The sequence below is a fragment of the Rana temporaria genome, chromosome 8 (genome assembly GCF_905171775.1).
Source record: "Rana temporaria chromosome 8, aRanTem1.1, whole genome shotgun sequence".
In the NCBI taxonomy this organism is placed as follows: Eukaryota; Metazoa; Chordata; class Amphibia; order Anura; family Ranidae; genus Rana; species Rana temporaria.
In genome coordinates, this window is record NC_053496.1 from 17,326,806 (window position 1) to 17,340,981 (window position 14,176).

Sequence of the window (14,176 nt, forward strand, 5' to 3'; positions counted from 1 at the left end):
TTGATTGGTTTGTGCAAAAGTTATAGCGTTTACAAAATAGGGGATAGTTTTATGGCATTTCTTATACATTTTTTACTAGTAATGGTGGCGATGAGCGAAGATAACACCAGTTGTGGTAACGTCACTCTGGAGGGATTTGCTCTCACTTCCTGTTTTGGTGAGGGGACAGGAAGTGAATGAAAATCTCCCCAACGGGACACAGATAGCAAAAAACGGTGATAACCCTCCAAAATGGGGGGGGGGGGGTTTAGCTTCTGGATCTACTTTGCAAGAAGTGAGTGTAATCAGCAGTAGTTCTTCCATGTACAGAATACACATTATTATTATTATTATTATTATTATCACACATCTGCCTCTCTCTCTCCTCCACCCACAGGGTGGCGCTGCTCTAAGACTACATATCCCATCATGCACCAGCGTCATACGTCATCAGAGGCGGGGCCACTCCCTGTCCTTAGTAGAGCGGACCGGTGTCATGGCGTCCTGGGCTGGAGGGGTCCGGGCGGTGCTGCTGGATGTGAGCGGTGTGCTTTATGACAGCGGGGGGCCGGAAGGGGGCGCCGCCATCCCCGGCTCTGTAGAGGCGGTCAGCAGGTGAGGCGCACGAGACCAGAGAGTTGGGGGCGTGGTTGTTACTTTAATGGGCGGGGTTTGTAGAGTTTGAAGGCGTGCTGTGAGGTCAGGTGATTGGCCAGCGGACGGGGGGCGGGGCCGGACACACGTGCTTAGTGTAAGGAGTGCTGTGTTGTTATTATTATAGATGGGGGGTCACTAGGTATGGAGATCAGCAAACCACTGACACCAATCATCATTCATTCCTAGAGGATTGTATTCGTCACAGCAGAGTGAGTTCTGATTGGTTGTGGCGGTGGGTTCCTGTATACCAGAACATGTGTCTCCACCTCCCTATTGAAGAGAACCTGCCCTACTGACAGCACTGCTTGTCCCTCGGGGGCGGTGCCAGCTCCTGGGCGGAGCAGCATTGGGTACAATGACATACCTGTTCTACTGGTGCTTATTATAATGGTGGAGCATCAAACTAACATCCACTCCCGGCGGGAGACGGGTGTGAATAAGGCAATCCCCTTCCCCCCACGATTCCCCCCCCCCCTTTACAGTAGACGAGTATGAATAAGGCAATCCCCCCCACAGGAGACTAACGGGAATGCATCGATCAACCCCCTCCCACCGACGGGAGATGGGCATGACTAAGGCAATCCCCCCTCCCCCCCATGGGAGACGAACGGGAATGCTGTAATTGACCCCCCCTCCCCCCACGGGAGACAGGCATGAGTATGGCAATCCCCCCCCCCCTACGGAAGATGAACGGAAATGCAGCGATTGACCCCACCCCCCACCAAGAGAGACGGGCATGAATACGACAATCCCACCCCCCCTACGGAAGATGAACGGGAATGCAGCGATTGACCCCCCCACCACGGGAGACGGGCATGAATAAGGCAATCCCACCCCCCTACAAAAGATGAATGGGAATGCAGCGATTGACCGCCCCCCACCATGGGAGACGGGCATGAATAAGGCAATCCCACCCCCCTACAGAAGATGAACGGGAATGCAGCGATTGACCCCCCCCCCACCACGGGAGACGGGCATGAATAAGGCAATCCCACCCCCCTACCGAAGATGAACGGGAATGCAGCGATTGACCCCCCCCCCCCCCCCACCAAGGGAGATGGGCATGAATAAGGCAACCCCCCCTACGGAAGATGAACGGAATGCAGCGATCGACCCCCCCCCCCACGGGAGTCGGGCATGAATAAGGTAATCCCCCCCCTACTAGAGACGAACGTAATGCACGGGAGACGGCAGCAATCGGGGCATTACCTTTTGGAGTTAGGGGGATGAAGACCTGGGATTCTCAAGACGAACAGGAAGTGGCCAATCGGGCCTCAGGACCCAGCTTCCTGATTGGCCAGGAGGAGATTCAGGAAGACAATAGCAAATATTAATTTGCTATGGTCACACAAATGGGTGGGCTCAGGACGCAGTATTTTTTTTTTTTTAAGCCGATTAGAGCTTTGGGCTCTAATCACGTGGTTGAAAAAAAAAAACATTGGAATCCATGTGTCCGGCACCCTGCATGTAGATTAGGGGCTGTGCAAATGTATTGGGGGGGGCGCCCCTGAGCTCCGTATGGACGGGCTGCCACTGCTTTTGACAATACCAGACTCTGACGCTGGGGGGGGCTCTAGCTGCGCCAGGAGGCTGCCATCCCGACAGTTTCCCTTTTAAATGCCCCCGTCTGTAGTCTTGTTCGTTATATATATATTTTTTATGAGGGGGGTTGCCATCTGGGGACCTCTGGGCCCTTTATTAAATGTTTTTTTTTTTTTTTATATAAATAAATTACAAAAAAAGGGGGGTTGCCATCCGGGACCTCTGGGCCCTTTAATAATAATAAAAAAAGAAACCTCTGGGCCCTTTAATAAAAATAAAATAAACATTTATAACAAAAAAAAGGGGGGGGTTGCCATCCAGGGCCCTGGGGACCTCTGAGCCCTTTAATAATAAAAAAAAAATATATATATATATGTATGTATGTGTGTGTGTGTATGTATATATATATATATATATGTATGTATTTTTTATATTATTTTATTTCATATATATATATATATATATATATATATATATATATATGTGTGTGTGTGTGTGTGTGTGTGTGTGTGTGTGTGTGTGTGTGTGTATATATATATATATATATATATATATATATATATATATATATATATATATATATATATATATATATATATATATAAGAAATAAAATAATATAAAAAAATTGTCCCTTTAATAAAAAATAAAATAAATATATTTTTTTAATAAAAAATAAATAAAAAAAAGGGGGGGTTGCCATCCGGGGACCTCCAGACCTCTTAAAAAAAAAAAATTGGCCCTTTAATAAAAAAATATATTTTTTCTATATATAAAAAAAAAAGGGGTGGGGGTTGCCATCTGGGGCCCTGGGGACCTCTAGACCCCTTGCAGGTGTACAGCCTGTATTCCCCTGATGGCGCCCCTGATTGTATAAAACATTCAGGTACGACTTTCATGCAACTTTTTTGAGGGCTAGAACACACGAAGGAACACAATTAACCCCTTGATCGCCCCCTAGTGTTAACCCCCTTCCCTGCCAGTGAACTTTTTACAGTAAGCAGTGCATTTTTATAGCACTGTTCGCTGTATACATGCCAATGGTCCCAAAATCACAATAAGCATATATTGATTGGTTTGCGCAAAAGTTATAGCGTCTACAAAATAGGGGATAGATTTATGGCATTTTTATTATTATTATTTTTCTTTACTAGTAATGGATCGCCGCCATTACTAGTAAAGAAAAATAATAATAAAAATGCCATAAATCTATCCCCAGGAGCTAGAGCTGCACGATTAATCGCGATTTTGATTCTCCCCGCCCGCGATCTCCCCGTGGGATGACCCGCGATTCTTCTGTGTTCACCGCTGGTTCCACGTAACCAGCGTGGAACGCAAATGTCGCCGATATCGAAACCGACGTCAGCAGCCTGCGCCGCTGGATAGATGCCTGAGCTTCTCTCACAACAGTAGTTTGTATCCATGCGCCACCCAGTGGTTGCCGGCGGTACTGCTTCTGATGTATTAACCACTTAACAACCGCCCTATAGACGAAATACGTCTACAAGGCGGTTGATTAACTCTGGGAGGGCGTCAATGTACGTCCTCCCAGAATCGCGCGCCCTGTGGGGCGCGCACACGGGAGTCTCCGTGACCGCCGGGTCCTCCAGACCCGGCTGATCACGGATCACGGTAAATCGCCGCTGATAGCGGCGGTTTACCACGTGATCGCTCCGTCCAATGACGGAGCGATCACTAGTAAACAAACCTGCGTCATGTGATGACGCCGGTTCCTCCCTCTCCTCTCTGTACCGAACGATACAGTGTGAGAGAGGAGAGGGGAGAGAGCGAAAGCAGCAGCAGCAGCTGCTGCTGCGGGCTGGATCTGTGACACATGCAGTCACAGATCCAGCCATCCATCCCTCCCTGTGCAATACTCTGCAATGCCCCCATACTCTGCAATGCCCCCATACTCTGCAATGCCCCAAAATACTCTGCAATGCCCCCATACTATGCAATACTCTGCAATACCCCGCAATACTCTGCAATGCCCCGCAATACTACGCAATGCCCCACAATACCCCGCAATACCCCGCAATACCCCGCAATACTCCGCAATACTCCGCAATACCCCACAATACTCCGCAATACCCTGCAATACCCCACAATACTCCACAATACCCCAAAATACTCCGCAATACCCCACAATACCCTGCAACGTCGTCTATGGGGATTTTTAAGTAGCGAAGTTTGGCGCCATTCCACGAGCGTGTGCAATTTTGAAGGGTGACATGTTGGGTATCTATTTACTCGGCGTAACTTCATCTTTCACATTTATGCAAAAGAATGAAGAATAAATACTACATTTGCCAAATTTTATAACAGAAACAAAGAAATTTTTTTTTTTTTTTTACAGAATTTTCAGTCTTTTTTCTCTTATAGCGCAAAAAATAAAAAACCCAACAGTGATTAAATACCACCAAAAGAAAGCTCTATTTGTGTGAAAAAAAGGACGAAAATGTCATTTGGGTACAGTGTTGTATGACTGAGTAATTGTCATTCAAATTGTGAGAGCACCGAAAGCTGAAAATTGGTCTGGTTATTAAGGGGTCAAGTGGTCAAGTGGTCAAACCTTCTCACAGTTCTGTACAACTGTGTGTATCCATGCGCCACCCAATGGTTGCTGGCGGTACTGCTTCTGATCTATAAAAAAAGAGACCGGTGATATGTCTATAATGTTAAAGACCATATAACACCTATGAAAAAATCAGAATCAAAGTTTTATTCTGCTTTTTTCATAGGAGTTATATGATCTTTAACATTATAGACATATCACTGGTCTCTTTTTTTATATATTCATATTTTCAGATAAATCACAGGTTTATTTATTAATTTTTTTTTGTGGGGGGGGGGGGGGTTCTGGCATTAAATTTTTGAGAATCGTGAGAGAATCGTGATCTTTTGTCTAAGCAAAAGAATCGTGATTCTCATTTTGACCAGAATTGTGCAGCCCTACCAGGAGCTGAAGAACAGGGAGAGCTGTGTGTAAACACACCTTCCCCGTTCTTCACAGTGGCGCTGTCATTGATCGTGTGTTCCCTGATATAGGGAAAGACGATCAATGACATCACACGTCCAGCCCCGCCCCCCCTACAGTTAGAATCGCACACAAGGTCACGCTTAACTCCTACAGCGCCCCCCTAGTGGTTAACTCCCAAACTGCAATTGTAATTTTCACAGTAATCAGTACATTTTTAATGCACTTTTTGCTGTGAAAATGACAATGGTCCCAAAAATGTGTCAAAGTTGTCCAATGTGTCCGCCATAATGTCGCAGTCACGAAAAAAATCGCTGATCGCCGCCATTAGTAGTAAAAAAATAATAAAAATGCCAGAAAACTATCCCCTAGTTTGTAAACGCTATAAATTTTGCGCAAACCAATTGATAAACGCTTATTGCGTTTTTTGTTTTTTTTACCAAAAATAGGTAGAAGAATACGTATCGGCCTAAACTGAGGAAAAAATGTTTTTTTATATATATCTTTTTTGGGGGATATTTATTATAGCCAAAAGTAAAAAATATTGATTTTTTTTTCAAAATTGTCGCTCTATTTTTGTTTATAGCGCAAAAAATAAAAACCGCAGAGGTGATCAAACACCACCAAAAGAAAGCTCTATTTGTGGGGAAAAAAGAATGCCAATTTTAAACCATGTCTCACGACCGCACAATTGTCAGTTAAATTGACGCAGTGGGGGCAAGGTCCTTAACCTGCATATTGGTCCGGGGCTTAAGTGGTCAAAGCGACGCAGTGCTGAATTGCAAAAAATGGCCCGGTCATTGGGCAGCCAATTCTTCCGGGACTGAAAGTGGTTAAGGTCAACAAAATTGCTCATCAAACACAAGCAAGTCAATTCTGCATGTTGTGTTCCAGTAATTACTCCAGTAGCCAATCCTTTGTGTGCCCAGTAAACTGGAAATACTGTAACTGGGCTGTGTTGGCTCGGTGTCACTTGTCACTGACTGACCTCTGGTTGAATGTAAGTGAGAAGACCAGGGCTAAATATAGTGGACATGAGACTTTAGTACAGGGAAGGCTAATGTTAGTACAGAGATGTCGGTGTACAGAAGCAATTAACCACTTAAGACCCGGACCTTAAGGCAGCTAAAGGACCTGGCCAGTTTTTGCGATTCGGCACTGTGTCACTTTAACTGACAATTATATATATAAAAAAAAAAAAAAAATTCTTCAGTTTAGGCCGATACGTATTCTTCTACCTATTTTTGGTAAAAAAATATCGCAATAAGCGTTTATCGATTGGTTTGCGCAAAATGTATAGCGTTTACAAAATAGGGGATAGTTTTATTGCATTTTTGTAAATTAAATTTTTTTTTTTACTACTGATGGTGGCGATCAGCGTTTTTTTTTTTTTTTCGTGACTGCGACATTATGGCGGACACTTCGGACAATTTTGACACATTTTTGGGACCATTGTCATTTTCACAGCAAAAAATGCATTGTTTACTGTGAAAATGACAATTGCAGTTTGGGAGTTAACCACAAGGGGGCGCTGAAGGGGTTAAGTGTGACCTCATATGTGTTTCTAACTGTAGGGGGCGGGGCTGGACATGTGACGTCATTGATCGTGTTTCCCTAACAGTGAAGAACGGAGAAGCCGTGTTTACACACAGCTCTCCCCGTTCTTCAGCTCCGGGGACCGATCGCGGGACTCCAGCGGCGATTGGGTCCGCGGGTCCCGCGGTCACGGAGCTCCCGCCTGGGTCTCGCGCGCCCGCGACCCAGGCTGGGCACTTACAAGAGGACGTACCTGTACCTGCTTTTGCCCAGCCGTGACATTCTGTCGACGTATATGTGCAGGAGGCGGTCCTTAAGTGGTTAAAATGCAGAATACTTTGAACCCCAAAGGCGGCTTCAGCTTTTGTGAAACTTCACCAAAACTACAGGACCTCCAAAAGAAGTCTATAGAGAAGTGCCACAAACCTGCATGAAAACCGCGGTTTAGCTGTACTTCAGCAAAAGTGCAGTAGGGCAGTGTAAAGTCTCTGTAAAAATACACATTTGACACACCATTCAATATAATAGAGTGGAACCTTGGATTACGAGTATAATCCGTTCCAGGAGAATGCTTGTAATCCAAAGTACTCGCATATCAAAGCGAGTTTCCCCATAGAAGTCAATGGAAACTAAAATAATTAATTCCGCATTGACTTCTATGGCATGCAATACCGCATGTGGCCAGAGGTGGGGGGGGGGGGGGGCCGGAAAGCCTCGGAAATGCTCAGGAACAGCTCGGCTGATCCACTACAGCGACATGAAAGTCGGGACAACTTTGCAAGGCAACTTTGATTTGCCTCCAGGAGAGGTAACTTTGCCAGTGGCCAATCAAACAACAATCAGCTCTGGGGGAGGGAGGGGTTTGCCTGAGAAAACTATTTTCTTTTCCTGTAAAGTTGCTTCCGTTAAGACCGTGATCCGACTGTGGAGGCAACTTCCATTGAAATCTAGGGGTACAAGTCGCCTAGAAGTTGGAGCGACTTCAGTAGTGTACATTAAGACGGCTCTCATTTACTTTAATGTAATTTCTCATGTAGGACTTGGGGCGACACAAGTCAGATTCCAAGTTGCGGTAGTGTGAGCGGGCACTAACGGTAAGAATTTAGGACAACAGTCTGTCAACAGACAATCCCCGGCCAACAATCGTACCGTGTCTACGAGTCTGTAGGGCAGTGGCGGTCCGTCTATAGAGGGCGCTGGAGCGCCGCCCCCTCTGGCTCCGCACCGCCACTGAAATATTCATGCATTGCACGAATGTATGTTATTGTTGCCAGCTGCCGCTGGTCTGTTCAGATGGCCGGACCTTGAGCGCCGGCCATCTAAATAACGGCAGCTGGTTGGCTGTGCGGAAGTGCCTATCAGAGCTAGCGGCTCTGATAGGCTTTCCGAGTACTGCCCTCGTCTCCCGGATGCTTATCCTTGGAACGTACGGGGGGTGCGTTCCTGGGATAAGACTGACGGCCGTCTCAGCCAATCAGGTTCACCGATTCTGGTTATCGGTAACCTGATTGGCTGAAGCGTCACCAAGGCGGGAGAAGATATCAAGGGACGTGGAAGGAGAAAGGTAAGTGCATTTTTCAGGGCATAGCAGCGACAATGGTCACAGTGGCGACAAAGGGCACAGTGGCGACAAAGGGCACAGTGGCATCAATGGGCACAGTGGCAACAATTAAAGGGCACAGTGACATGCACAGTGGCAACAATGGGCACAGTGGCGACAATTAAAGGGCACAGTGGTGACAATTGGCACAGTGGCGACAATTGAGAGGCACAGTGGCTGCGTTTGATGGTATGACACAGTCGTGACAATTGATGGCACAGTGACTGCGTTTGATGGCATGGCACAGTGACTGCGTTTGATGGCATGGCACAGTGGCTGCGTTTGATGGCAAGGCACAGTGACTGCGAATTGATGGCATAGTGACTGCATTTGATGGCATGGCACAGTGGTGACAATTGATGGCATGGCACAGTGACTGCGTTTGGCATGGCACAGTGGTGCGAAAAGATGGCATAGTGACTGCATTTGATGGCATGGCACAGTGGTGATAATTGATGGCACAGTGGTTGCGTTTGATGGCATGGCACAGTGGTGACAATTGATGGCACAGTGGTTGCGTTTGATGGCATGGCACAGTGGTGACAATTGATGGCACAGTGGCTGCGCTTGATGGCATGGCACAGTGGTGACAATTGATGCCACAGTGGCTGCGTTTTATGGCATGGCACAGTCACTGCATTTGATGGCATGCCACAGTGGTGACAATTGATGGCACAGTGGCTGCATTTGATGGGCACAGTGAGGCTGCAATTTTTTTCGTTTTTTTTTTTTTTTTTCCGTTTGCGCCCCCCCAAAAATTTTGAGCACCAGCCGCCACTGCTGTAGAAGATAACATTTTTGCAGTGGATGACAAAAAACGCACATGACAGAGGTTGTAATTCTTCTCAAGTCTCTTTAAAAACTAAAATGACCCATTTACAGTATATCTCACCCCCACCAGCAAAAGGGTCAACAAGGCCAACATTTTTCTTGGCTCTGTCCGAAGGGTTACAGGTAGCTTTGAATCTCCGGCCCATTGTCCTCTAGAAGGGTAAATAAAGCATAATCTGCTAATGATTAAACAAATACCATGACATTTTAAATGATGTATGTTTGATGTGAATGCAAACGGCCATTGTATGAGCAGACACGGATAAGACGGGGGTGGATCTGGCTGAGCTCGGTCAATGGAGTGACAAGTATAGGGCTTGTATGTCATTTGCATTTGTAAGTGTGCCGGGGCAATAGGGAGCAGAAGGCGGTGACACACTTACAAGGACTCTACAAGGCTCCTCATAACCATATCAATGACCTAGTTGGATATTTACAGCGTATTGTTGGAGAGTCTGTAATAAAGACACGGCACAAGTGAGCATCTGCTGGCTGGTGTCCATCTTTGTGTCCCCACCAGGCCAAACATGCCAGTGATTGTAAGGAAGGCCACCAGACACGGCCCGTAAACTTCAACCACCCTTGGAGCTTCTCTACTGTGATCTGCTGAACCCAGAATGTATAGGTCATAATGAGGCCCTCAAAGTGTGATGGAGGTTCCCAGGTTTTGTGCTTTTTTGTTGTTGTTAATGCTGTCTGCACTTTATAATTGTACAGCGAAAAGTCTGTGGGGTTCTTTTATATGGAATTCCGAGGTTAAGTGGCCGTAAACTAGGGATATGCTCCTTTTTTGTATTTTATTTTGTATTTATTTTTTATTTCAGTTGGCATTGACCTAGCAACTCCAAAGTTGTGATTACACATGAAATGGATTTCATCTTTACGTCAGTGTACCCAGTGGCAGCTGGTGCTCAAAATTTTTGGGGGGGGGCGCAAACAAACTGAACTGAAAAAAAAAAACATCAAACGCAGCCACTGTGCCCCATCAAACGCAGCCACTGTCCCCATAAATTGCCACCACTGTGCCCCATCAAATGCTGCCAGTGTGACCATCAATTGCCGCTACTGTGCCCCATCAAATGCTGCCAGTGTGCCCATCAATTGCCGTTACTGTGACCCATCAAATGCTGCCAGTGTGCCCATCAATTGCCGTTACTGTGCCCCATCAAGTGCTGCCAGTGTGCCTGTCAATTGCCACTACTGTGCCCCATCAAATGCTGCCAGTGTGCCCATCAATTGCCGTTACTGTGCCCCATCAAATGCTGCCAGTGTGCTCGTTAATTGCCGCTACTGTGCCCCATCAAATGCTGCCAGTGTGCCCGTCCATTGCCGCTACTGTGCCCCATCAAATGCTGCCAGTGTGCCCATGAAACACAGCCACTGTCCCCATAAATTGCCACCACTGTGCCCATAAATTGTCACCACTGTGCCCCATCAAATGCTGCCAGTGTGCCCATCAATTGCCGCTACTGTACCCCATCAAATGCTGCCAGTGTGCCCATGAAGCACAGCCACTGTCCCCATAAATTGCCACCACTGTGCCCATAAATTGTCACCACTGTGCCCCATCAACTGCTGCCAGTGTGCCCATCAATTGCCGCTACTGTGCCCCATCAAATGCTGCCAGTGTGCAAATCAATTGCCGTTACTGTGCCCCATCAAATGCTGCCAGTGTGCCCGTCAATTGCCACTACTGTGCCCCATCAAATGCCAGTGTGCCCATGAAGCACAGCCACTGTGCCCATAAATTGCCACCACTGTGCCCAACCATGGCTGCCAGTGTACCCATCAAATGCCAGTGTACCCATCAATTGCCGCTACTATGCCCCATCAAATGCTGCCAGTGTGCCCATCAATTACCGCTATTATGCCCCATCAAATGCTGCCAGTGTGCCCATCAATTACTGCTACTATGCCCCATCAAATGCTGCCCGGCCCTTCCCTGTCTTGCAGCGGGTCGTCTGCGGTGTCCTGCACGTCCTCCATGTCTTCATCCGTCCTCTCTATCAGGCGTCCAATCACAGCGCCTGACGTTTCAGCCAATCAGGTGGCAGGTAACAGACCCGAGGACCTGATTGACTGAGAGGCGGTTCAGTGTTAGCAAAGCAAATTCCTTTACAGCTTAGTAAACGGTGAAAGCACAGCATGGCTCCCGCAGTTCACCTTTTGGGCGCCTACGGCTCTAATCAGGCGCTTCCAAAAAACACCCCGCCGCTGTAATTCAGGTGCCCGGCGCCCGAAAAGGGGCCGGACGCCTGAATAGGGGGTGTCAGCGGTGACCATAGATAGATTCATGCAATGCATGAATCTATGGCGATAGAGCGCCCATGAGCCCCTTTATGGACTCACCGCCACTGAGTGTACCCCAAAAATAGAGTCCAGTGGTGCCAGTATTATAATTTAATTGAAGTATAAAAAATACACTTCAATGAATAAAAAAAACAAAACAAAACCGTAAAGTTAGCCCAATTTTTTTGTTTAATGTGAAAGATGATGTTACGCCGCGAGAATTGTGAGAGAATCGTGATCTATCTTCGCCCGCCACGAGCTCTGTGACTCTGATCGCGGGTCCCGCGGACTCGATACCCGCGATCATTTCACGGTGAGGTCTTGTAAACAAGCATTTCCCCAGTCCTCCTAGTGACAGGACAGTGACCACAGCTTCCTGTAATCGGGAGCGGTGATCAGTGTCGTGTCGCACACAGCCAATCCCTAGGCACACTTAACCCCTTCAGCGCCACCTAGAGGTTAACCCCTTCACTGCCAGTGTCATTTTCACAGTAATCAGTGCATTTTTATAGCACTTATCGCTGTAAAAATGACAATGGTCCCAAGAATGTGGCAAAAACTTCTGATGTGTCCGCCATAAAGTCGCAGTCACGAAAAAAATCGCAGACTAGTAAAAAAATAATAATAAAAATGCCATAATTCTATCCCTTATTTTGTAGACGCTATAACTTTTGCGCAAACCAATCAATATACGCTTATTGCGATTTTTCCCCAAAATATCTAGAAGAATACGTATCGGCCTAAACTGAGGAAAATACGTTTTTTATATATTTTTTGGGGGATTTTTTATTATAGCAAAAAGTAATAAATATTGCTCTTTTTTTTTCCAAATTTGTCGCTCTATTTTTGGTTATAGCGCAAAAAAAAAAAAACGCAGAGGTTTTGTGGGGGAAAAAAGGAAGTCAATTTTGTTTGGGTGCCACGTCGCATAACCGTGCAATTGTCAGTTAAAGCAACGCAGTGCCGAATCGCAAAAAGTGCTCTGGTCTTTGGCCAGCAAAATGGTCCAGGGCTTAGGTGGTTAAGTATTTCATTAACCACTTAAGGACCGCCTCCTGCACATATACGTCGGCAGAATGGCACGGCTGGGCACATGTACGTCCTGTACTAGTACCCAGCCGCGGGTCGCGGGCGCGACCCGGTCCGAAGCACCGTGACCGCGGGACACGCGGACCCGATTGCCGCTGGAATCCCGCAATCGGTCCCTGGAGCTGTAAACACGGCTTCCCCGTTCTTCACTGTGGCGGCAGCATCGATCGTGTCATCCCTTTTATACAGCCACACCCCCCCTACAGTTGTAAACACACTTCAGGTCACACATAACCCCATCAGCGCCCCCTGTGGTTATCTCCCAAACTGCAATTGTCATTTTCACAATAAACAATGCATTTTAAATGCATTTTTTGCTGTGAAAATGACAATGGTCCCAAAAATGTGTCAAAATTGTCCGAAGTGTCCGCCATAATGTCACAGTCACGAAAAAATCGCCGCTATTAGTAGTAAAAAAAAAAAATTTATAAAAATGCAATAAAACTATTTTGTAAACGCTATAAATTTTGCGCAAACCAACGATAAACGCTTATTGCGATTTTTTTTTTTTTTTTTTTACCAAAAATAGGTAGAAGAATACGTATCGGCCTAAACTGAGGAAAAATTTTTTTTTAATATATTTTTGGGGGATATTTATTATAGCAAAAAGTAAAAAATATTGAATTTTATTTCAAAATTGTCGCTCTATTTTTGTTTATAGCGCAAAAAAAAAAAAAAACGCAGAGGTGATCAAATACCACCAAAAGAAAGCTCTATTTGTGGGAAAAAAAGGACGCCAATTTTGTTTGGGAGCCACGTCGCACGACCGCGCAATTTTCAGTTAAAGCGACGCAGTGCCGAATCGCAAAAAGGGGCAAGGTCCTTTAGCTGCATTTTGGTCCGGGTCTTAAGTGGTTAAAAAAAATATGTCAGATCATGATCCAGCAGTCATCTACTACTGTCTATGGCCAGTCTAAACTGAGAAGACAATGTAATGCAGGGGTTGACCCAAAGAGCGTTTGCATTGGCATAGTGAATAATAAAGTTACCTCGATGATTTGTAATTATAGGAGGAAAATGAAATAATGGCACATTTTATTTTGTTTACTCTCGTTGAGTGGTCCTCAAATGTCCCACTTTTTACCCCTCCAATAAAAGTAAATGCTGCTGATTAGGCTTTGGTGTGTCTTTTAATGAGATAGCAGATGCCTCGATCACAATTCAGATTCCTGTCAGCGGCCAATTAATGATTAAACGGCACACGAGCATCTCCACCGCTAATTGTTTTACCAACACAGATGTTTTGTGGAAGTCATAAAAGATCAGAAGAGTTGATTGTTTGCTGGAATTGGGAGCACATTAACCTCCTGCCATTCAAATTCCCCTCATCAAAATGAGCGGGAAGGGGAGTAGGCGACATTACTGGGCACCCAGAGCTAAGCATGAGGGGATTCTGAAATGGCCTATTATATAGAGACGTTTATATGACTTGTATACAGCCGTTTCTGCCTTTTTAGCCCCCGTTCACATGATATGCCAAATCGCGGGCCTAGTGCCAGCAACAGCGCCGTCTGAATCGGTGCGACGCCTGACTTTGCGGTGCCGCATCGTTTTCCAAAATGAGTTCCTGCACTACTTTTGGCGACTTCAGGGGGCAATTTCAATAGACAACTGAGCAGGAACCTTCTTTCAAACCGCACCCAATCCGCCCCCCACCCCGAACTCGCACTTAAAGCG

The 14,176-nt window shown here is 46.2% G+C and overlaps 1 protein-coding gene across 1 annotated transcript in view; it reads left to right on the plus strand.

Moving 5' to 3' along the window:
- Positions 1 to 446: 446 nt before the first annotated feature.
- Positions 447 to 14,176, plus strand: part of LOC120946714 (phospholysine phosphohistidine inorganic pyrophosphate phosphatase) — a 38,413-nt gene continuing 24,683 nt past the window's right edge. The window contains exon 1 of the mRNA XM_040361350.1: positions 447 to 594. Within this exon, the coding sequence (XP_040217284.1) occupies positions 476 to 594 (119 nt within the window). The 5' untranslated portion in view covers positions 447 to 475. The remainder of the gene's footprint in view (positions 595 to 14,176) is intronic.